Genomic DNA, 25,963 nt, shown 5'->3' with positions numbered 1-25,963 from the left:
AGAATCTGTCTGTATGGCATAGCACTGATATCAAAACTGATGTGAAGGATGATCAAACCACCTTTGTGATATTTCTAAGAGTTTAATACAAACCCCCTCAAATAGATGATGAAGGAAGAAATGATGTAAAGGTGCCCAAACCAATGAAAAAAGTGATTAGTTATATAACATCTGCACTTAGGTTTCAAATATATCACAAACAGCATCAGCTGGAAAAAACATAGCAAAGACAGGTGCAGGAAGAAACCCAGATCCACAAGCAAAGTGTCATGTCCTTTAACACCCCCAGAACCAGCTGACATTTTAACAGCTCAAGACAACCAGGAAGCATTTATTCCAGCCCATAAACTTTTAGCTAGAAGCTCTGCTACCCCTTCTCTTGAATCAGAAGCAACTGAACCATCTAAAATTTACCAGTCTTGAGGGAACAGGCAGGTGTAATTTTGTTCCTCTGCACTTACAAGGTTGGCCAGAACCCAATGTGTGTGGATTGCACTGAAGGTGATTATTTGCCAGAAGACTAAATGACTATCATCAGGTATTGTTATAAAAGCTTACGTATCTATGTGACAAACATGACAAAAAGTAGAAGCCACTGAAAACCACAAATATTATACTAAAGAAAAGAGCAGAATTCTCCTGCTACGTGCCAGTTCATTATTTTATAGCATTCCCTTTCACCATCACCACAACAGAAGCAATTCAATCATGGCTATTGTATTTCACTGCTGTTTCAGAGTGATCAGCATGGCTGTTACTTTCAGTGATGGTCAGACAAATCTCTAAGGCAGCATACACTTCCTGCTGCAAAAGCATCCATCCACCCATTTACTTTTCTGTTTACGGAACAAACTGGCCCACGAAACAGGAACCTCAAGAATCATATCTAAACACCCAGAAGGAGAAAGAAAAACTAAATACAGAACAGGACACTAAAGAGATTTGTCATAAGTACAGAATGGCCTGACTACATTCAAGAGCAGTTTAAAAAAAAAAAAAAAAAAAAAAAAAAAATCACAATGTACAAGTCAGTTAAAAAATGCCTTCTTAACAAAAGATGTGTTTCCTAGCCAATCCTTTCCTCTGGTACATGTATGTACACAACAATGACATTTAAAAGTTCAAGTGTCAAGATGAGTAAAAGTTCAAAGTAAGTTTATCAAGTTTAGAGATATCTATCAGACACTTGCTCTATCTTGTGGAGATTTGAAGATAAGAATATGTATCTGGAATACAGTTAAGACAAAGAAGGAAGTTTTAAAAATAAACCTAATTGAACACACTGACATTGGCAAAACAGTTTCATTTTGACTATTACAGGCAGATAAAGTATTATTGAGGAACATTTACTTTTCTTTTTAAAAGGAAAAAAAAAAAAAAAACAAAAACAAACAAAACCAAAAGTGTACACCTGGACACAAGTCAAGTTTAACAAAGAAACAAGCTGTTAGGAGATACCTAGGTGTTCACTGGGAACCTCTACTGCATAAAGACTATTTCATCAGAATTGATTTGCATTGCAGTTACAGTGCTGCGTACCACAGTCTTTATGTTCCACAAATCTCATGGTTATATCACAGTCTCATGAAAAAAAAAATACCATGAGCTTTTTCTAGGGAATATCAGGATCCTAAAGCCAAAGACAAAAATTCACAGGAAGATCACATAACACTGCAGTAGGCAAAAAGAGTACAGGGCTAGGACTTCATGAACTATGGCAGACAACTCATATAAAAGGACTTCTAATAGTCCCAGGAGGCCAGCAGAGAACAGTAGCTTTTAAGCCAGACAGTGCCTTGTACAAAGCAGTGTCTGGCAAGCGCCGAACCCGATCATTAAAGAAATCAGAAGGAAAGAAGGAAGGGGGGGGGGGGGGGGGAAAAAAAGAAAAAAGAAAAAAGAGAACTCATGACAGAACCGCCTCAGTAGACTGACCTTTCTGGACAGGATGTCACTGGTAGGATCGGAAGGCTGTGAGCTGCACAGAAGGAGCAGGCTGGCTGCTTTCATGACTTCTGCAACAGCCTGGGGAAGGGCTCAGTGGCAGCTGAGGCGGAGTATGGAAAGTGAAAGGTATTGAGCTGTTAAGTCTAAAACCCAAACAAACTTGGCATATTTCTCATTGTCTGTAAATTAGCTAGGAAGACAAGAATTTTAGAGTTCCACATGATTCATTTGGGTTCTCACAATAAATAGCGTGCAAGCATGTTTAGCTGCTGAATTCAAAGCAGAACATCTAGATATTCACTTCCAAACCAAACTTCAAAGGTGAAAACTCATCCTATACAGAAAGGATAACTCCACTTACCCCATCACCTCCCACGTAATCTTTTCTCTTTTATCTGTTCTTCCAATCCACTCTACCTTAATACATTTGTTTGTTCTTCCAATCCACTCTACCTTAATACATTTGTTTCCCTTGCTGTATATGTCTGTATGAATACCAGCAGTCTCACATACAAACACATAAACACACGCACATATTACATCCTATTGAAACTACAACCCCATGCACTTCTCCCTCCACAGCCTGCAGCCCATGGAAGAAAGGGTGGAAGAAATATGGCAAAAGCAATGCTTAAGCCTCTTGCTAACGCCTTGCTGAGCAGATCACAGATATCACCACCCCCAGTGCAATACAGGACCCTTAATTTATAATCTGCTTAAAACCCACACTCTGTGTTTGGAAAGAACTTGAATTTTTCTTTTCCCTCCCTTTTTCCTTCTTAAAGCACACTAGGCCTGCAAACTTCAGATAACAACTGCGGTGTTTACAGTTCTACCTGAGACTGCTGCAGGCCGTGGGGCCATATACCTGACTAATGCTGAAACTGAGTATTTCTGGATTCTGTCTCAAAGTTAATAGCTGCTTATTACTAAGAATTTTGAAGTCCCCATTTGATAAAGTTTACCAAAAAAGCAAGTATAGGATTGGCACAAGTAGACAATTTTTCGATTTTCTGAACATAGGTGGCTTGGTTTATCCCGGTTATGTTAGACACAGAAGCAGCAACTTAGGAAGATGGGAAGGGTTTTTTTTATGGGTGACAGACAACACTTCATCTACAATGGTAAGTGTATCTGTCAACTAGGCTTTGTTCATTGGATTTACAAAAGCAAAACTGAACTCCCTCTCCTCCCCCATGCCTGGCTTCTGTAAAATTTACAGAACTGGAATTAGCAATATCATTTTGACATACTTTCTTCTAAGCAAACATTTTCCCTTGAAAATGGTATTTCATACTCAGGACATCAGTTCTTTCTGCTGTGTTCCCAGAACTCCTACAAGAACACAACTGCCTTATTTAAAGCATCATTTTCTTCCCTCCTTACTTCAAAGCACACTCAGCCCTGTCAAAGGAGGACTTCATGGTTCCATCAAGGCAGCAGAGAGGAAGCATCTAAATCTAAATACAGCTTTTTATCTGTCAAACAGTACAGATAGACCCAATATAGCTCATTTGTTAGTCATACAAGACTTGTGCTTTGAGGTCATGCTTTCCCAAACAAGGCCTCAGCTGCACTTTAAGTTAAGTACTGAGAGCAGATTTACCAGAGAGAGAAAGAGGGAAAGAAAAGCCTGAACTGCAATACTCAATTTTGGTGAAGTTCAGTGTACTCAAAAGCTTGGCTCCCTACCCTTTTTTTCTCTTCCTAGTCGCACCAGTGTAAAAGACACTGCCTTTCCTGTGGCCCCCACCTGGCTGAATTCAAAACCCTCTACCTGTGAGCACAGAAGCAATATTTGGAGCAGTCTCCACATTAAGATCGAGATCCCACCACACTAAGTTTAGTGCAGAAAATGTAAAGGACTGTAAACATCAGAACATAAACCATCTGCAAAGCAAGCCATTGATAAATACTGGTCTAGAACTGGCTTCCACATACCAGCAGCTCAACCCCACCAAGTTTCTGAGGGCATCTGGTAAACATCACAGCAAAGAAGTTTTAAATGTCTGTCAGGTTAAGGCTGGCAATCTAAAACTCACCATTAGCACTAGTGGTCTGTCACTGCACCACCTTGCAACTATTAAGTTAGAGCAGTCCTGACAGAAGTCACTTCCAAAAAGTCTTTTCCATTAAAATACTAGCAAGATTCTAAATGGTCATTGTTCTCAGTATTAATTAAGAAAGAAAATATTTTAAATATCTGAAGCTTTTTTAAAGAATAAAAAAAAAGTGAAGCCATGTACATCAGTGTAGGCTTGCAAGCGATAGACTCGGGAATCGTGAACACTGCAAACCCAGGAATGAGCAGAAGGAAGGGACATTTTGCTTTATGTGGAGCTGCTCTGGGAGTACTGCACTATATCATGACCTTATTCAACATGTTTACATGCTGCTTTAAGAGTTTCTGAGAACAGCCTTGGTCACTACCAAATCGTGCTAATAAGCATAACAAGCAGGATAAATTGAAGCAACAGAATTTGGGTTTTGTACTAGTTTTTCTTGCTCACAGCAGTGTACCTACCTTGAATAAAACTGGTCAAAATTATTTACTAGTATTTCATAGAGGAATTCCTGAAAGTTCTCTCTTTCATTTACCTTGCTCCAAAAGGAAAAAAAAAAGTAGTAGCTTTCCTTTTTCATGGGAAAATGAGCAGCTCTCCATCTTTGGTACTTTCTTCTGTAATTGTGGAACTAAACAGCATAACAGAGACCCCAGTGGCATGTTCTTCATTTTAAGACAGATTTAGAATAGCCTTAAAAGAAACGCAACGCAAAGACTCATTTTCTAATACAAACCCTTTCTCCATCTTTGATCCTGGCAAACTCACTCTGACAGCTACAATAAAGAAGAGGTTACTGCCACAAGCCAACTATTCCGTTCATCTCCTAGAAGTTGGCATCAGGAAAAAAGCAGAAAAGCAGTTCATGGGAACAACGCAAATAAAGGCGTGGACAGAATGCAAATTCAAGGGCAGTAACATGCCTGGCTACTGCATAAGCATCCCATACAGTTAACGGAATTACACGGCAGCAGTCTTTCTCAGAGAGGTTTTCAAATCACTCAAAGAATGTCTAAAGCTAATGCCAAACACCTCATAATTAATTTATCCTTTCACAGCAGCAATCAGTTCACATACTAAATACCTCTCCTTCAAGTTGTGAGGCGTAAAACCTTGTTAGACTGATATATTTAACAAAGATCAAAGCTACATTAAAAAAAAAAAAAAAAAAAAAAAAGTGAAAATTGTTCTTAAAAAGAAGCTATCAGAGCTTGTCAATCCCACCAAAAAAGGCTTGTAATTGCACACACACGTAATGCATCCAGACATAGCCCTTGCAGTCATAAGTGTCTTCCATTTTTCTTGAACTAATTCCAGTGCTTTTGGGAAATAGGTTATTTATTCTTAAAGAAAGCATGCCAATTATCCATGGATGAGCCATGCAAGCAGAGCAGCTGCTGCAGCAGTTCAGTAAGGCACCACAGGAAGGGTACTGTTGCTTTGCTTCTCCTTCAAAGACAGATCACGAGCACTGCCTTCATTAACAAGTATTGACTACCCTTCCTAATTACTGCATTGTAGACCCCACGTTTTCACTGCAGTACAAACCACAGCTGCCTGCAGATGCCATATGCCCAGGTTAGATTTTGCTTTTACTAACAATCTCACACTAGGTGGTATGTACTTGTAGAATGTCCAAAAATAGCCACAATACCTAGGAATGCTCTTACTGATGCTAATCTTTCAAATTATGTACCTGAATCTGTTGGTTTGCATGCCTAAAGTTAGAAAATGCAAAGCCAGTATTTTAGACTTGTAAATTAGTGAACTGGTTTTCAGAAGAGCACCTCAAAACCAGGCTATTTAGCTGTTACATTTGTATGGAAAATCCTGGCTGTTGAATGGAACACTTTCAAACTTGCTCTCAGAACATTCACATTAACCACACTGAACAATATTTTTGCTTTCCCTATACATCAGTTAGAAACAGACAATCTATCCTAATTAATTACAGGTGGGAATTTAAAAGGCCACTTTAATTCTGAATAATGTTGTTGGCAGAATAGAATACAGGTTACATCTTTTTTTTTTGGTTGGTTAGCTGGGGGGTTTTTTTGCCATTTAAAGTTCCTAGGTAAACAAATCCCCAACTACTTTTTCACTTAAATATCTACTACATTAAATATTTGCCTTAAGAAAAAAAGCTCTATGGAAAACAATGGAACCCATACCATACCCTTACTATTCTGAAGAACTTTTGTCTAATCACACATTAATTATTTTACTTACCAGTGAAGACATCTAAGAGCATTTGTTAAGAATTTATGACTTCATTTCTTCTCCTTAGGTCAAAAGATATTTCTTTCTGCGCCGTGCTGACTTCCGGCTCACATCTTCAACGCCGACACCCGAGGTGGCTGCACAATCTACACGCTAAAGGGCTCATTGTCTTTCACTTCCTTTTGTGGCTTTCAAGGCCAAAATGAGGGAGAACTTTTGTTTAGCAGAATACTGCACTTTTTCAGTTACTCTACGAATAAGCTGTTTTTTCAGAGTCAGAAATTTACTCCTACCTTCTGAGGTATCCTCTCATACTAATTCGCTCCTATCTAGGGATGTATAGGAGGATGCCAAGAACCCACACAAGCTTAGCACACCTCCCCTTCGTTCTTACTGTTGCACTCTGCATGTGTAATGCATGCTCCAGAAACCAGATACTTAAAGTGAACATTAAAAATCTATCTGGATGAATGGAAAGCACACTTCTGTAGCTACCAGAAGAACATACTGTCAGACTGCACTTCACCATCCCTTACCGAGCAATTTGGTTGCCTGCTGAGCATTGCCTGTTACTTCTATAGGAAAGCCTGAATTGACAAGTGGGTTTTTTGTCAGCCATACCCGAGGGCCAGCAGGTATCTGAAAAAGACTCCTGATCCTTGCCAGTTTATCTTTAAAACAAGGCATTCACACTGAAAATACACATGAGATTGTTGTAAATATAAACATCTTACTTTTAGTTATTTGGCTGAAGGAAGAAATCATCTTCACAGGAGATTCAGGACATAAAAGACATCACCATTACTTCCAGTAACATCTTCTCCATTTCACCAGTATTATAGCAATGACATCACATTAAACAGTTCTGGAATAACCCTGCAGCTGAAACATCTTGTATTCGTTGTATACAAGGTCAGTGTTTCTGAAGGATGTCTCCTCACCACAATGCTGTCGAAGCAGTCTCGGTATCAGCAGAGCAGTCCAAAAGTGATAACCAGCTACGTCACTCTGGTTTCTCTAATTTAATAGTCTGTGGTGTGAAAACACCCTAAAATACATATATACATATATATATATATATATTTGGGAACATCACACCTTCAATCTTGTGCACTGTACTCTTTTCAAATGTTTTATACAGCAACATGAAGCTTTAATACTTATTTGTCCAATAAGATAGAGATATCAATAGAATAAAACATAGTAGCTGCCTCCTGTTTTTTGAAAGAAGAGGGAGAGCTACTGATCCTTTACGGTTTCTTTTGCTTAGTAGACAATTCTTGAGGGAAAACTATACCCATCATACAGATGTCAATAAATAGGTCCAAAATATTTCATCAAAGGAAGTATTTTCAAAACCTTTGAAGGCTCCTGAGATGAAAATTACATACACAAATGAGAACATTAGAAAGGAAACCATGTTAGTTTTGAAGAAATAAGTTGTAAAGAGTCACAATCCTTTCAAAACTGTATTATCTGTCATACAGAGCTTCTTGAAAATAAATTCAAAGTGTAGATATTATATTAGCAACACAGACCCAGTATCTGATCAAAATCTTGGATATCTACAATAGGTTGTTTTGTTTTTTAAAAAATTAAACCATGAAAAATTTTCTGATTGGAATATCAAAACTTACTTTAATGAGATCAAAAAAATATGGGGTTTCCATTTCACATGAAAAATACCCCACAGTTCTTACTTAAAATCCCAGAAATCCTAAGAACAGCCAGACAAGCTCCAACTGCAGACAAATAGAAGATCAGAGTCTTGTGAAGTGGTCAGCCCATGGTGCCACTGATCTTGCATTGCTCCATGTCATCTTGACAATAATGGTCACCATAGTGAGGGCTACTCAGTAGATGAGCATGATAATTTGGTAAGACCAGGACTGACTTTCCCAGTCAGGTCAATAATTTGAAGCAGGCAACAAATATACTTGGGATAGATGAAGTATGATTTTTAAGTGGCTTTAATACGGTGGCACACTTAATTCAAAACCATGGGTCAGACATTTGTACTAATTTTGGACGTGATATAGTACAGGATCCCGTGGTTTGGCCTACAATCTGACAAAACAGCCCTAGGGATCATCTATGGAAGCACACTTGACAAGTACATCTGCTTCTTATGTTCAAAAAATACAGCCATAAATTTGTACATCACTCCTTGTTATGCTGCTCAGTCATTAAGGAGGAGGGACAGGACAGAAAGTTGCCGAGACAAATTTATTCTGCCCTTCATCAGCATATTCACTGATGGATTCAGATTCAGAGCAGGATTCACTAAACTTTCTGAGAAGTCTCTGAAGGCAACTGTGAAGTGCTAAGTTACTTAGAGCCTGGGAAAAAGAGAAGAAGGTTGCATCTGCACTTGGTTTTTTTTTGTAAGGGCATCTATTGCTATGAAAGCAGAAAGAAAAACAGTTTTAGAAAGTTTTTACAAAGTAACCACATGCCAGATGTGAAAAGGATGGTTCAGGAATTATAGCAAAAGGAATTCTGACTACTAAAAGATTTAGGGTCTTTCACCAGCAATAATCATCTCTGTCCATTTCCATGGGCAGTTTATCCGCAGTTCCAAATTTTTGGCATTGATCTCTAGCTGAAAGTTAAATGCTCACAAAGAAAGAAATGTGCCAGTAAATCGCTCTGTTTTCATTCTAGACCTTTGAACTAAGGATAGAAAACTAACAAGCTACTGCTAAATGTAACCATTTTATGATTAATCACAGATTAATCTGTAAAAGGGTGATCTTTTGAATGAAGTCTGTGGAAAACAAACCTGTGTTCTACCTGGTCATATTTCTTTCACCTTGAACATAAAAGACCAGGTCTGATTAGATATAAGAATACAGCTGATAGGGTAGAAATCCTCTTACCTTTCATATCACATGTCCGATTTACTCAGCACAACCACTTCTCTTGAATCATAGCATTACCAGGCACAGAATATTTGCAAATGATTCACAGTTAAACAAAACCTTAGAGAAACTAGACCTGGTTCACTGGCCATAGGTCAGTACTCAAGAGTTTCAAAGACTTCAAAAAAAAGTACAATGTATGAACATTCCTCCTGAATGAAGTTCTTTCCCATGTCAGCTTTCTGTTTTATTAAAAACTGTGCCAAGTGAGGAGCTTCATCTAACATACATATAAAAGAAGACAGGGAAGTTTGCAAAAGAGCTTGGTGACAGATGGGATGATGACAGTACTCAGAGACACATGGACCCGTTGTAATACATTAGAAAGTATGTTCCTCCATACAGTCACAAGCACTCCATACACAACCAATACTGATACCAGTTCGCCTTTCTCACTGGGTACAAAAAGCTTAGAACCTCTAAGGAGCTTTTCCAGCTTTTAAAATTATGCCCCTAGCAACTGCTAAATCAAAACGCAATCTGCAGGCCAGGCCCATAATCACCAGGAGGAAGGAAAAACCAGATCAACTTTGCTGAATCGCAGCCAGCTGGCAATACAGCAGTAGCCCCTGCCGTCAGAGCACAGCACTACCACGGCAGTGACAGCAGCCACCCCACCAGCTCTGGCCAAAAGAACAGCAGCAAGAGTAGGAAAAACGTGTCAGCCTGGTGTCTAAAGCTCACCTTCCCCATTGCTGCGTGTGTAGAGCGGCTGTGGTGAACATGCTGAAGAGAGAAGCAGCCAGGCTGCAGCCTTCGCGTTCTGGTTCCAGCAAGGAAACAGTTTATTACCCTTTTTTTAGTAGAAGTTGGTGGAGAATTCAGTGAGCTGCCATAAGGGAAACAAGGTTGTTTTCAATTCAAATAGGAAGTCAAAGAAATTACTGCACTGACTTCACCTGCCTGTTTTGAGCCGAGTAAGTGCAGGATCCCTACCTAAGCTTGTGTACCAACACTGAGTTAAATATTTATCTGTCGAGACTTGCCTACATATTGTTGGATCTCATACAATGTTTTACTGATATTTGTCAATGAAGAGCAATATGCAGCTGCTCATATTTTAAGTTTCCATAGGTACCATGTACTAATATTGAATTGTCACATTTTCAACACAGCAAGGCACAATTCTGTGTGTAAATCAAAACGGTTGAACTTTTGAAAGATACTGAAATTGAATAAAATTACTTAAATATAAATTACCTTATTAACTTCATATTAAAATTACCTTAACTGAAGTTGAATAAAATTCAGCTTTAGATTTCAAAACTCAGATTCTTGTCATCTATATAAAGTTAGTGTATAAAATTACCTTAATTTTAAACTCTGAGGAGTTGTAAAACACAGGTGAGGGGTTTTTTTAACTCGAACACCTAAATTAGAATTAATAGAAAAAGTCCAACCTGCCTCCTGTTTAGTATCAGATAACTGAATCAGAGAGGACATGCAGACATTCTCCACAACACACCAATCAGGAAACAAACATTATGCATCTTTTCAGAAAGTTATTTTGCCTGTATATTCCTAAATCTTTCTGCTAAGTCCTAATTAGAGAACAGAATAATATTCAAAAAATAACACAAAACGCCCCACAAACACAAACCCTCACACCTTTCGAGTTAATAAGGAGCAAATACTGGAAGAGTTGACTTTTCCTTAGCAAAAACACCATAAGAAGAGTAAAGTAACCAAGGAGTGATGAGTCGAAGAAAGAAACAAACCAATCTAAGGTCGCATCAAAAAAACCCTCTCATTGACTCAGCATGATGTGCAAAAAGGTTCTTCAGCTTATTTATTTTATATTGTAAATCACTGGAGGAATCACAATAGCAGAAACTAACAAACAAAAAAAAAGGCATCCTATAGGATCTTGCTGCTAAATTAAATTCTTGGCAGTGAATTCTTTGACAATTTCTTATTGTACCCAGATGGATCTGTATCTCATCATGCTATGTAACATACAAGCAAAATAAGAGCTGATCATTCTGCAGAAAATATTATTGTGTTTTGATTATTCATTCCACTCTTTCAGAACAGAAAGAGCTTGTTTTCTTTCTACACCATGCTGAGGAGGCCGCAAAGAGCACGGAACAGGAGGAGAATCTCAGTGAACAAGGCTCCAGGGCCACGCAAGCTGCTGCCTCATGTGCCAGTGCCTCAAGACACGGCGGAAGGCAGCAGCTGAGCCACTGTCCTTCAGATCACCTGCCAAAAAAAAAAAATCAGCCCAAAAACACGCTACCAATTGCATGGTGCTGATAAAAGCATGATTGAAGGGACCACCCGAAAGGGGAAACTTCAACTTTAGACAACATTTGAGGTTCTTGATATAGTTCTAGATTTGACTGCTGTAGTAATAGACAAATGCAAGTCACTCTGCTGAGTTATCACACGGATTTTTAATGAAGGCAGGCAATAAAAACAGACATGAAATTCTGACTGCTACAAACTTACCTATAATCTTACAATATCAGACATGCATTAACTATTACCTTCAACATAAAAAATTCACTCAGTTTACATTTTCAACACAAATTCAGTGTGGTATGTAAAACAAAAACTAGCCTTGTCATCAAGAGAGAATACTTCAAAACCAATATCAAAAAACTGGTGACTTGATTATGTCAATCTACTACCTTTGGCCTTGTGCTTGCAGTAGCCACTATGCTAACAGGGTAGGCAGGGCAGCATGACCTCAACATATATGAGGGCAGATAATCCTGAAGAACAATCCCTGATTGTGTAGCCCTTTTCCCCATTACTTCAAATGGCGAACATGGTTATTTCCAACACAAGACAAAAAGCATTAACTGAAAGCCTCTGAATGATCTGGAGTTACAAAAAAAAAAAAAAAAAATCAAGTTAAATATAGCAAAGATGCATTGCTCCTGATCTTTACTTGCTCATATGAAGAACAGTAAATCAGGCTTAATGGCAGATAAAAGGTATCTCATTATACAATTGAAGGTTTAATACTTGAAGGTATTAACTATATGCAAATGCTTACATCCAAATTGTATCCATATCCAACCATACCCTAATGCTTAGCTCCAGTACAGTCTATCAAGTTGCATTAGGGATTAGGCTGGCCCTCTGCTGTTTTATACACAGGGTATGTTTTTAGATTACCAATTAAAGCACCTTGGAAGAACTACCTGTACTGCAATGCCCACGAGAAAGCCAGTGCATTGAGATGTCAGTCCCTTGTCTATAACGATGCAGCACCGCAGCTGGCTGAAGCAGCCTGTGCAGTAAGAGCACTGTGAGCTGGCAGATGCCCAGCATTGGACACATTCTCCTCAGAGACCTATATATTTTGTTAATCACAATTTTCAGTTCCTTATTTTCTACTTCAGCTTTTGAAAGTGTTCCTTATTTTCCAGGAACTTTTAGGTAAGATTAATGTAGATTGACATTATGTCCTAAATGGTTAAGCACTAGCCCAATACTTTTTGTAAAAATAATAATTTAAAAAAATATATATTTAAATATTTTTTTCCCCCTACAGTAGTTTCTGTGGCAAGCCACCTATAACCTTTTGAACAACAAAACCCACCAAACTACAGATATCAGACCTCTTTATTTTACATAACACTGAAGTCTCTCAGTTGACCTGCAAGGTCAAGGTCACAGTCTCTCAAACCTCCCTCCAATTTGCTAGAAGACTTTAACTCATTTATGGGGAAAAAAAAAAAAAAAATCATGTTTTCCACAACAGGATTAAAAAACAACCAACCAAAAAACACCCAACCCACCCACACTATCAGGAACCATGCTACAGTTAAGGACCACACCCCCCAAATAATTAATTATACAACCATAATTTAAACAGCAGATTGCTGAATGGTATAACATCCACTGATAGAAAAAAGAGACAGGGGAAGAAGACTATGCATTTCACACAAAATCATAACTGATTTGCTTTTATGTACTTGAATATATGCCATTCAAGAGCTTATGGTAAAAATGGAGGTTCTTCCTCATTAGGACAGGATTACCTTATTTTATGTGGCTTGTTAGAAACTGCTGTACAGCAGTTCAGAAGTTTATATTTAAAGTTTGGCATGCTTACCAGCTATCAGAATTCTCCTGCTTCCTCTCAATGTAAGCCCACACACCAAGAAAAATAAAAAAGAAAAAATCCTTAGGATAAAGAGTCCTTTCAGCACCATGCAGTCAGCTTGCAGTGCTCTCTCTTTACTTCCAGTTACTAAATAGCTTCTGCTTTTCTAACCCCTTGCGTACCACACCTGGAAAAAAACCCTTATCAGAAAGCTGATCCAGCTTCTACGCCCTGAGCCACTGTAAACATTGTATTTTAACTTCAAACAGCCTGCCCTTCCGCATGCAGTGTTCCCCACCTCCGCCCCCCCAAAAAAATAAAATTCCAGCTGTAGTACTTCAAATACCTCAGCTCTGTGTGTTTCAGTTTCCAGCTCTGCTAGCCTTACCCACATTTAGTGTTGCCTGTCATCTCACCAACTATAATAAGCATGCAGCCCTTGTCAATCTTAGCAAGGATGGTATGTTCTCACTTTTCATATTTAAATAGCATTTTTCCATACTGAAACTGAAGCTAACACCTGACAGCAACCAGATACTTAATTTCATTTTTTGAGGGAGGAAAAATACTTAAGAGAAATTTCTCCATTTCCATCCCAAACTATAGATTCAGGGTGGTATATGGGAACGAAGGCAGCCCAAATATTAGTGACATGAAGCACTACCTCAGAATGAACATATGGGAAACAGAGAGGGGCAGGAATGGCCTTTTTTCTCTTATACATTTGTACTAGCAGAGCTCAGCAAAGCACTGGGAAAAACAGAAGACTAGTAAATATATGCACTCTCATAGTCTTGACAGAGCACAAGTCATCTACTTCTGCTCAGGTCCCTAATCTTCTTCCCTGAGATGAAAGGAAGGAAATAGTTAAAGATTTACCTTTTTTTTTTTTTTTTTTTAAACCAGCACTGGTGTGAGCAATAGCACTCTACACCAAAGGGCAACAGATAGAAATGGACTTATTTTCCTGCAGCAAACTCTCCCCAAAATGTCATTCTAATAGAGAATTTCTGTAATTTTTTCCTGGTCTATATAATATCTCCCAAGCACCTCCAGGCAAAAGGAAGCAAATCAGGAAGCTTGGCACTGCGAAGGGGCACTTATGACACTTGCTGGGCCTGAACAACATAATTTGAGTTTTTGTTGTCACTTCTCTGCAAGTGAGAGTTTGGATTCCATAACTTCACTATGTTTGAGTATTCATTACATCAAGCCTAGACACATTAACTGGAAATGAGTTATGTTAAACTACTGTGCCCCAGAGCCTTTCCCCATGCAAACTCTTCAGCAGCATTACCAACCTAGTCTTGCAGACACCGGCCATTTTTTCTCTTTGTCAGCTTTAAAACCACTTTCCTTTTTGAAAGGACTATGCTAATATTTTCCTCAGGAAACCATCGTGAAAGTCCTTAATTTTAGAGAGTAAGATTCAAAAACTTCTTTGATACAACTAATTCAGAAGACTGTGAGGGCTTTCTGATATCTCGTAAGAGGATCGTGGTCCTGCTCACAGTTGTCAAATGCTGCAGACTATTTCAGATGGATGCTGAACATGAACACTTTGACCCCAGCAGAACAGAAGCAATCAATAAGGGCTTGGCAAATGTCTTTAAACATCACTGTTTAACCCCGGCGTGGGGGGGGAGTAATCTGACAATTTGAGATGCATGAGACACCCCTAGAAATACTCTTCAGTTTTCTAAATTATGTAAATATTTAAATCAGCAAATCATAAGACATGCACAGCGAAAGTACTTAATACCTTTCTTTTTCCCTTTTTCACTTAAAACCAATTTAGAACCAATCACCTTCCTATGTCAACATTTTCTGTAAGTTACATAAGGCACAAAAAACAATTAAGATTAGTTTTAATCAGGATCCAGTCCCCCACAACTGATGAATGGCGTTTAGGAAATAACAAAGAGGACACAATATTCACAGTGGTAAGATACACATATACCACATTCCAACGTCCTGATATTACTCAGATTTTAAAATGGTAAGCCTACTTTTCTGTTGTAGCTGAAAACAGCCAAAAAAGCCCCACACAGTTGGTATCAGCCACATGAGAAAAGTACAGATTATATTGTTAAAAGTTAACAGTTGGTAACACCAGGAAGTAATAATTCTCCACGGTTAGGATGAACAGACATTCATTTGTTTAAACTCTATCAAACCCCTTGGAGGAGGCAACTCATTTGGGTTTTGAAGTTCCTTTAAATTTCTTACTAACGCACACAATGTTAACATTGTTCTCATTTCTATGAGCAAAAAGCTTTTAATACCTTGTGCACGTGCAGTCCTTATACAGAAAATAAGTAACACACACTTAAGCCCGCACCAATACTAGCCAGGTCTCTTGCTGGGTATACACAACAGTTAGAATGGATTTTTTTCTCCCCCTTTGACTGTGTGTCAGGAATGTTATTCTGAAGATATCCTCTATGCTTGATACAGGACAGGGAAAGGATGTAAGGAAGTGCAGAAATGGATTATGTACACAACCAAACACTTGGGTTGCTGTGTTTCGACTTGCTTGCACCCTTCCATTCAAGTAACCACAAAAGCCACCACAGAGCATTACAGCAATTACCTCCTGCTACCTGGCCCAGCTTGGCAGCCCCGAAACTGCAGGTTAACAGCCAGCTCAGGCACTAGCATGCCCTTCATTTATAAGCCTGGTAAGCATATTTGTCCACTGGATCAGATGTAGATTAATAAATTATAAAGAACACTCTTTACTGCATTATCATGCATAACTCAAGAGAGCGTGAAGGTAATTATAGAGCAGCAGTTGGCTCAGATTACCAGAACTTGATGAAAGTCAAGTTAAAATTCCGCATTAACGACCACTCTGTTTTCTAAAATAAACCATTATTTTTAGCAGTAAATAGATGCAACCTGCTTTCAAATTTAAAGTGCATCTTAATAAAACTCACATAGTTCTATATTTAGAATTAAAAAAGCTAATACACAAGTGCCTAATAATTTTATATACTGATAGTAATTCTCATTCTATTGTATATACCACAAAAATCAGGTGTTTTGCAAAGCCTCCCCTAGAATCACATTTTTACCCGAGAATTTCCAAGCTTTTGTTTTAAAGATATAAAAGTCCTATTTTTTAAGAATTAAGAAGTTACAGGCTTTCAAAGGGCAATTAAAAAGGATCCCCAAGTACTCCTGAGAACCATTTGCAGGTGTTTGTCATCCCGCATAATTTTCTTGCATGCTGTAGTACTGCTAGCCCATAGGAGAATAGCTCAAGTACAAAAGGATTCTATCTTCACAGATGAAATGCAATTTCTTAATGACAAGAGTTAGTGTCAGACTGAATGAAAAGAAATGTACAGTGTGCTTCTATTAAGGTAGGGACATTCTGGCAAGAGTCAATTGAAGAAAATGCCAACAATATAATTGCATAAAACTGAAAAAAAATCAATTCTATCAAAAACAGTTTATTTTTTCTGGATCGGTGTCTTTGATTCTTAATTCACCAGTTCTGAAGATGAATGTAGTTAGCCAGTAAGTTTTATTTCCTAACTCAATTACTCACATTAGCAGAAATAATGCATATACTAATATTCAATTAAGAAACTCAAGTATCACAAACAAAATAGTGAACGGTGGTACGTGAGAGCAAAGAGGACAAACATTCTGTTTACTCACTGCAAGAAGTTGTCATCAAGCATTTCTGATACAAGACAAAACATTTTAAAAGAAAATTACCTTCAAATATTATTTGCTTTAACAATTTTACAATTCAGGTAATTTATGGGGGGGGAGGAGGGAGGTGTTAAGTCTGCTGTAGACCCTAACTTTGATTTTATTTAAAATACCTGTTTCACAGTAGAAGAGAACCTAAGAGTCTGAAACAGCTTAAGCAACTGAATGCCTCAGCCTAAAAGGAAGATAAAGACTATCAATATGACCCTCAAGTTAAATAAATAAATAAAAAGTCACCCTGCACTGGTATAGTAGCTGGAGCTTAAAGACTAGACGGTAAGGAAAAGTGACTGGTCGAGTCAGGAGCCTCGGCCAGAACCAGAAGCAGCAGCAGGGGAGCTCTACACCCCTTCCCTCCCTCTTCTCCCTCCAGAAGCCACCAGGTACAAGCCCGAGGATCTGCTCTCAAGTCTCCCAGATCGGGGCCTCTCGTGCCTCACAGAAACAGAAGACCTACCAAAGAGGCAGTTAGAAACGTCTTTGTTGACTTCTGCTTCGAGGGCCGCAAAGTTCCCAAAGAGATCACGCAGAAGCCCCATCAAGAACCCAGCTGGCCCAGAGAAAGCACCCGGCACTACACACCAGGGCTAGGAGAGCCGTCCGCAGCGGGGCCACCGGCAGCCCCAGTGCCACAGCACTGGCGCTCAGGGGCAGCCCAGACCCCCGGGTTTCACCTATGGAGGAGCTGGACAGAGTTACAGCATAATTATACGGCTGCGAGGCTGGGAACCGTTACAGTAGGTAGAGGTCCCTACCCTGAGGACTCGGTCACAACAGCAACCAACAGAACTAAAAGCCTACCTAGCACGGAAACATTACATGCTCAACAAATAAAGAGCCAAATCTTTAAACACCCCAGAAGAAACCCAGCCACTGAATCAGTCAGAACTATTTTTAATCGTTGGTCACCATTTTCTCTCCCCGATCCTCATCTCCATCTGGGCACACCCGCATCTATTTGAGAGGGAGGGCAAGGGCCTGCAGTTACTCCTGAGGCAAAGGCTCGACCTGTAAGCTCGCTGCGTTATCATCTCTGCTGCAAGACATCTGTTCAGAAGTCAGGAATAAATCACAGGATTTCACATCTCCCATTGCAGTTCCACCATGGTTTTCCTTCTTTCCAGACTGTTTAACTTACTTTACATTAACATCTGTGACAGGCTTAGCATTAATACTTAGTAAGTAACACTGTTTCATTGCTCTGCCCTACCTTCTACTAGGTGTCTTTTGCCTCCAGTTTTAATCCATTTTACGCTCCATTTTACTGAGTTTCAGTGTAATCAGAGGCATCAAATCTCTCTGAAACTCATTAAAAATACATTTCTTTGCATGTCTGGCTTCGCAGACTACTGTAGCAGTTTAATTTTTCTCCTCTTCTGCTTTGACTCATTTCTCCATATCTGCCATGATCACCTTACTGCTTTGTATTTGTGTGCTGCGACCACATCTCTGATTTTGACTTGGTTTGTCAACATTTCAAAGCAGCCCCATCTTCCCTTCCCTACACTAATTTCAAAAGTAGTTTCTTCTGCGAAAGCTATCTCTGTTAAAATGCTACTTCCAAGGCAGCTAGCTGAAGAAACCATTAAAAGTTCCTTTTTCAATTTCCTCTTTTTACTTGCTTGGGTTATTGACAAAACTACTGCTCTTGGGGGTACCCTCTGAACAGAATTCTCTCTCCCCTTGTCAGAAGCACAGAGGTTGTCAGTAACAGCCTGAATATATCAATCTGTCCACAGCTAAACATTTGATTAAAATGTTTTGACCATCAAGAGCTGGAGGCAAAATTTATTCATAGATTTAACATGATGGACGGGATCATTCTGATCAGTATCCCATACTGGAATATAAAGCCATTTTTGCCTTAATAGAAAAAGGAGTCTCAGCTACAAGATTCACAGTCAGTAATTTGATTAAAATACTGAATTGACAATAACATTTTGAAGAAAATCCACCCAGCATTAACAGAAATAGAAGAAAAAGTCCATAAGTATCTTATTTTAAAATTTGCTTGCTTCATGTTTTTCCTTTCCCTCTGACAAATCCTTCATCCTGGGAAGATAATTTGTCTTATACAGCAAATGCATATCACTACTTGAAGACATAACAGTGCAAAGTATAGTAGTTGGAGTGCTTTATCACAGTTCACACTGTACCCAAGGCATACTGACAAACAGAATCAAATACTGCCCAGTTATGAATGGGATTTTGACTGAAATGCTGGGAGATGAGATAGCCCCTCACCATGACTTAAGAAGCTGGCGAAAAGTCTGACAACTGCAGTTTTAAGCAACACAAGTATTGACAGACAAGGGGCAAAATTATAGCCAAGGGCAAATCATAACTTTTTTTTTTTTTTTTTTATGAACAGCTTCCTTTCTCAATATTTGTGTTTTACCAGTCACCCAAAAGTAATACATTCCTTGAACAAGCTCTCTTTTTCCAATCCAGAAATCTCCCACCCATATTTATTAGTTTATCTGCAAAAGCAACCTGCTCCTGTGATTCTGCACAAACTAATTTGTTCTCTGTGTGTAAACTATTACTTTCCCAATTTCAGCTATGCCTAAAAGCATTTCAGGAACAGCATTTACCAGCACCTCCACAATTTTGCCCACTCAGGGTGTATTTTAAAGAAGTCTCTCCAGCAAGGAGCAGACTTATGTTATTTTCAGCAAATCCATGTCAATTTGTAACTCTTCTTTGCAATCCCTTGTGTATTGTCACTAGCAAGTCAAATAAATTAAAATTTTTATTCACTGCTTAAGGAAATCACCATCATGATTACCAGGAAGTCAGTATTACAATATCAATAACAATTATTGGGTAAAGTAGATATTGTTAAACAAGGACTAAACAGACACACCAAGCTAACGCAAGTTACACATCTAAGTGACTTCAGTCCTGGATAGTCTGTGAACCAAACAGAACAGTCCTATTGGCTTTTAAGGGATTATTTTAATCCTAAATATTTGGAGGAGAAGCAGGGGAAGAAAGAAATAAGAAAACAGTAAAATTGTATCCAGGAAGCTAAGTTCCATTTCCTGGCACTTTCACACAACACATTTGCTTCAGTAGGAGGTACATGAGATTAATTTGGCCCACAGAAACAGGAAACTCTTTAATAACAGACACAAAAATGTATTCTCATGCAAGTTCTGCATAAAGCTATCTTTTATACTTTACTTTCCCTCGTTTTTGGAGGGCGAGGAATATTTAGAAGCAGTTTCCTATATATTCACCTTCCTCTCTCAGCATTTTTAAGTATCAGCTCTCCTCTCAGAAAAAATTCAAAACCCCTGCATTCACCAAGAAGGTATGTAAGGCAAATAGTTCTCTTTTGCAGTGATCTCTAACGCATCTACAGATTCCAATCACTGCTTAGATTAGCCCTAATGATGATACAGGTTTTCCTTGAACATACTGTATAGCAATCAGTTTCAATCACTGCGGCCCAGTCAACAAAATGCAGCAGTTAACACAAAGCCAGGAGCAAGGAGAATGATATTGCAAGGTTCATTATTTTCCAAAATAAAACAAAAACAACAACAATTAAAAACTATCAGGCAGGGCATAGTTGTCATTCTAGCTTTTAAAGAATAAACCCCTGAATAATAAAGGCATTTTTCATAGACTAGAGCAGCACGCTAATAGAGCCTCATTTAGTTATCTCCCACTGCAAGATGGAAAGCCAAAAGATTACTACTGAATTTTTGTTAACATAATCCCATAAAATCATAGTCATTTAATAGGCAGATATACAACAGTAGCAGTGGGGAACTATTTTTTTTCCTGTCAGTGTTTGCAGACACCTTGCTGCAGTGAATGCTGTCTTGAATGCAAATTACCTCAGCTCCCTAAGAGGCACACTGCAATGTCTGAGACTGCCAATATATGGTATAATGCCAGCAGACATATATTTAGGGAAAAGGGAACAGAAGAAAACGGTCCAGAAAAGGTATAAATTTGCACTTAAGTGTACAAAGCCAAGGAACCAGTGCAAGATTCAAATAGCACAAAAGTTAACCTAGTCCATGTGTAACAAGGACAGAGGTGACTGTACTGATGGCAGGAATAAGCTATTTCTTGCTATGAAAGCGAGCTACTGTGTCCTTGTGTTCCAAGCTATGTCTTCACAGCTAAATCAAGTTGACTTAGTGGAGATACAGCCTTCTAGGATAGCTTAATCCAATGCAGAATCAAAGCAGTGCCATGCTCACACCTTGCAGCATTCTTGGCTTGTGAAATGTGCTGAACAAGCAAGCAGTAGCCTACACCTGCTTCTTGGCAGATAGCTAATTTTGAATTAACATGCATACGTGCATTTGAAGTAAAGATTTATTCAAGTTAGTATCAATGCTGAAATCTAATTTAGCAGGAAAAAAAGACATCAAACTCACATTAGTTATTCCCTTCAAAAAGAGATTATTAATCATGCTACTCCACTGAACGCTCTTCTCTACACTGTCCCCAGATATCAGCCTTGACATTTTCCAGCCATTTCAAACTATTTCTGAAGATTCAAGTTCTCTTTTGTCCACAGCTTCAAATTAATGTCAACTTCTAAAAGGAAATAATTTTTGCCTTGTCCTGTAGGTAGTTAAACACACCTGGCTTTTTCAAACTCAAACGCTAACAAAATTCAATTGCAATTTTGCACAACAGTGAACCTGAATGGCTTGGACTGTAGTATGTTGAACAGGAGAAAGATTTTTCCATTAGAAGTCACTTAGATTGCAATGCACAACAAAAGACTGATGCTGTAATGGAAACCTTGAGTAGCCTGTTTCAGCATCATAAATGTTTTCAAACACCACCAAGAATGGAAATATTCCCTGAGCTTCTGCCTCCCATCTTAGAAAACCTGTGACATTCCCTACTTTATCAGGCCAGTGTCAAAGGCTGTGAGGAAACTCTTGAGTGTACAGGAGTTATAATAGGTGTTATTAAGTCTTTGCATTAATTAACACACACTTTACTAGTTTGAGAAGAGTTCTGATATGCCTGCCATATACATAATCTAGATTTTTTTTTTTCTAATGCATTTATAAGCAAATATAGCTCATCTAATATATCTGGTTTCCCCAGCTGCTTTCCAGATACAGATCTGAGACAACTGCCAGAGTCCTGTCCCCAAGCAGTAACGTAAGAAACTGGCATATTTCACAACACTTGGCAAAGAAAAGGATGGAAGATGTGTGGGCTACACTAACTCCTCCTTTCCCCTAAGGTTTTCAAGCAGGTCAAAGGCATACTCCCACATTAGAAAACCCCTTTAAAATCCAGTTAGCTTTGTGTAAACCAGAAAAGTGTAAACACCTGCTTTTTTTGCCCCTTTTTTTTTTTTTTTTTTTTTTTTGTGATAGGAGAAAGACCACACCCAGCTTTATGTTGCACCTGGGGATTAAAGTCTATAGTTGCAGAATCAAAGCAGTCTAATCACCTTTTGTCAGCAACAGAAGCAAGGGCTGTCGCATTCTGACTACAGAGAGCGAGGGTACAAAGCTGTCCTGGGATTACAGGATGCTGGAGCATGTCGCAGTGGCCACTGCCAACAGGAAGAGCAGATAGGGAGCCAAAGTCCCACTAAATGAAAATAAATTGTTTGTATACACAATGTTCCCTCACCTCATTTTCTATGAGAAATAGATTATGAAAGAAAAAAGGGAGGATTTGTGTACCTACATGAGAAAAGTTTAAAATTGCCAAATCTCCCTTTTATTTCCCATATCTTTGGGATTAATTTCTTTACCTTAACTTTGTGAGTTTTTCATATAGTAATCATATCTAGTAATCACGATGCAAGGAAGTACTACGAGGTTGGCTGCTGCAGTGTAGGGACATTTGATAAGCACCACATTGCTCTTGTCATGGCCCTCACAACCTTCCTGCCATTCAAAAGCCACAAGAACACTCACACTGAAAAGCTACACACTGCATATACGTTTAGTAAATAAAAGTCACCTGCTGGGTTTGGGGTGTGCACAGATGAAAAGAGCAACAATAAAAGACCATGGATGAGTATGAAACAGTTACCCAGGAGTCTCAAGTAGCAGTGAGCAACTGCAGAAGCCTAATGAAACTAAAGTAGAAACTGACAGAAAACACTGGCTCCTTGTACCTCTATTAGAGTAGAAAGAATCTACCAAGTCTACATACTACAAACACAGCTGCCAATTCCTCTTTCCCAATGTAAATGTGTGAAGTCTTGGAAAAAAAAAAATCCTACCACCAATAAAAAATTGTGGGTTCATGTACATATCCAAAGTCACTACACGTTAAAACTAAAATAATGCACGCTATCAACAGCATTGTGACAGTCAGTTCTTATCTGTGCATACTCACTGCTAAATTAAGCAGGCCTCTTGCTCAGGAATTCATGAAAAGACACTCCCCAAGCAAAACATCCAGTCCTTACATTTGACATGTTGTCATTCCCAACAATATAACAAGCGTATGTCAGAGATTTCAAGCTTCATTTCATCAGCTTTGTCCTTCAACGTCCATAAAACCAAGTCGCTATGATATCACGAGCGTGAGCACAGCGCCTCACACCTTACATCACATCACAGCTGCTGGGTTGAAACACAGAAATGGGTGCGCGTTTTAACTTGCTCATAAGCAACAAAGTTTGGATTTTATGGTAGTTTATTTTTACAGCATGGCCAGAGTAACACAGATAACCAGTCTAAGCTGACCGCCCGTTTAAATGGTAATGCATTGATATCGTGGCAGCTGCTTTTTGAAGTGTAACCTGTCAAACAAGTCTAACGCAGGTTTGTTGCTGAAGGGAGCAAAGAAAGAGGCATCGGGGAGGGGCAGGCGTGAGGCATGGGTCAGTCAGAGGGGGGAGACCGCTTTCCTGCCAGCCTAAGAGCTGTTAAAACTACAACTTAAGAACATTTCGTGTCGAGATGGGGGCTGAGGGTGTGAGAGGGGCTGAGCCGCGGCCGCTGCCGGCTCCGAGTGGCCGGCGGGCTCCCCCCAACCCCAGCTCGGCCCCCCTCCAGAAGCGGCTCCCTCGTTCAAGCCCTCACCTTCCCCGCACGGCAAAAGCCGGTGAACGGGAGCTGGCGACGGGCGAACGCGCCGTGTCGTTCAGACAAACCGCCCGCTGCCAGGCGAGCGGGCAGGGGAAGCCCGGGGGAGCTCGGCCCTCACCGAACCCGGACGGGCAGAGCGACCCGGGCCGGGCGGCGCTGCCGCTCCCGCCGGGCCGAGCCGGCCCCGGGCCCGCCCGCCGGCCGGCTGCCCGCGGCAAGCGGGGCTCTGCCGCGCCGGCAGCGGGGGCCGAAGGAACCGCTGCGGGCCGTTACCTGCGGGCGTCCAGCGGGCGGGGGGCCCCGCGGGGCAGGTGGGCGCTGCTCCTCCGGAGGCGGCGGCCGGGCTGGATTTCCTGCGGATTGCCGCCCGCCTGAAGCGCGCGCCCTCGGCGCCGCTCATCCTCGGGGCGGGGGAAGAGACGGAGAGAGGCAGAGTGAGGGAGAAGCCGCGGGGTCCTCAGCGCCCGTCCCGTCCCGGGGGCGGCGGGACCGGCATAGTCCCGGGGGCAGCGCCTCTTTCCTCCCTCCCTCCCTCCCTCCCTCCCTCCCCGCCCGCTCCGGCCGGCCCCTCACCTGCCCGCCTCCTCCCGCCGCCCTGCCCCGCGCTACCTGCCCAGCGGCCGCGGCTCCCCGCCGGCACGGCCGAGCCCCAGCCCCTCCGCCGCCCGGCCCGGCCCGGCCCGGGACTTCCTCAAACCGGGCGCCCGCGGCGCAAGTTCCCCCCGGCGTTGCCCGCACAGGGAAGCGAGTGCTGAGGAAGCCGCACCTGCTCTGCCTACTCCCGGCCGGTGCTGAGCCCCCCCCGCCCCGGCCTGGCCCCGAGCCCCGCCGGCCTCCCCCGGCCTGGCCCTGAGGGCGCGGCGCCGGGCGGGCCGCCTCGGCCCGCGGCTCGCCCCACCGCCTCCGTGTGCCGCCTTCTCGCACCGGTCACCTCTGAAAGGCCGTCCCAATTCCTCTAAGGTTTATCGTTGTACGTTAAAAAAAAAAAACGGCCGCAATGCAGTCGTGTCCCCCCCTTTTCCAACGAGAGAATTCTCTTCAGACTTCTGAGTCCTAGCACTTAAAAGTGAGTTTTGATGCCAGGGATGGAGCTGCAGTACTTGCGTCGATAGTAATTCCAGCTAAAATTGTTCACTTGGGCCAAAGCTGTTGCCTTTCTCTCTCTAAATTTTAATCAACATTAACTGAGAAAGGCAATCAGAAGGTTAAGCTGCTGTGAGACCTGTGCCTAGGTTCATTTATATAGCAACAGTGTCTGAAAGCACCTATTTACCTGCTTAACTGAGACATGACGTTTACAGGCAGAACATCTCCACCTGTGGCACCAAGCGAGTGGGTAACAGCAGCCTGGGGTGAGCAGGACGACAGCTTTTGAGTCTGTCAGGGAGCTTGATCTGGTGCAGTTAGAGGCAAACCGGTTGCAAAGCGGTGATCCCACTACGCAGGGATTTCCTGGGCTTTGGAAACCCTAGGTTTTAGGGCTTCTTTAAAAGAGGGCCTCCTGTTTTATAACATGCTGTCTCATTTTCCATCAGCCATATGTGGAGGATTTCCTCACAAGAGAGGAGCGCGGTCAGCTACACTCCAGGGATGTTCTCCCTTCGGCAATGGTCCAGCTCAACCTTTAGTTGCCAGGAAGCCCGTGAATTGCTGGGGCTTGGAAGAATGTTCTGGGGAAGTACCCCTCCTCACTTGCCCTTGCTCTTACGTCTTTTTTGGGACACTATCAGAGATGGGAAGTGGGCAAGAGAGACCTTTCATTTGACCCATACAGCCCCTCTTAGGCTCTTACATCTTCAGTAATAAGATTTGATGGACTGCTCAGACAAGCGACTGACCTTGCAACTTCCTCTTCTCCCGAGGGACAAGGATACCTTTTGTCAGCACCCACACAGTCACACATGCAACATGGCCACATCTGCACAAGGGAACCATGTAACAGGGCATCACCACCTTCCTCTAGTCTTGTGCTACAGTGTGAGG

The 25,963-nt window shown here is 40.9% G+C and overlaps 1 protein-coding gene across 1 annotated transcript in view; it reads right to left on the bottom strand.

Annotated features, from left to right (window-relative positions):
• Nucleotides 1–24,478, bottom strand: part of FGD4 (FYVE, RhoGEF and PH domain containing 4) — a 116,013-nt gene extending 91,535 nt beyond the window's left edge. The window contains exon 1 of the mRNA XM_042795439.1: nt 24,254–24,478. Coding sequence (XP_042651373.1) covers nt 24,254–24,380 — 127 coding nt within the window. The 5' untranslated portion in view covers nt 24,381–24,478. The remainder of the gene's footprint in view (nt 1–24,253) is intronic.
• Nucleotides 24,479–25,963: the final 1,485 nt, after the last annotated feature.

This window comes from Tyto alba, unplaced genomic scaffold (genome assembly GCF_018691265.1).
Source record: "Tyto alba isolate M040663 unplaced genomic scaffold, T.alba_DEE_v4.0 Super-Scaffold_21, whole genome shotgun sequence".
Taxonomy (NCBI): domain Eukaryota; kingdom Metazoa; phylum Chordata; class Aves; order Strigiformes; family Tytonidae; genus Tyto; species Tyto alba.
Note: the sequence above shows the minus strand (reverse complement) of the source record. Positions and strands in the feature narration are given on the sequence as shown.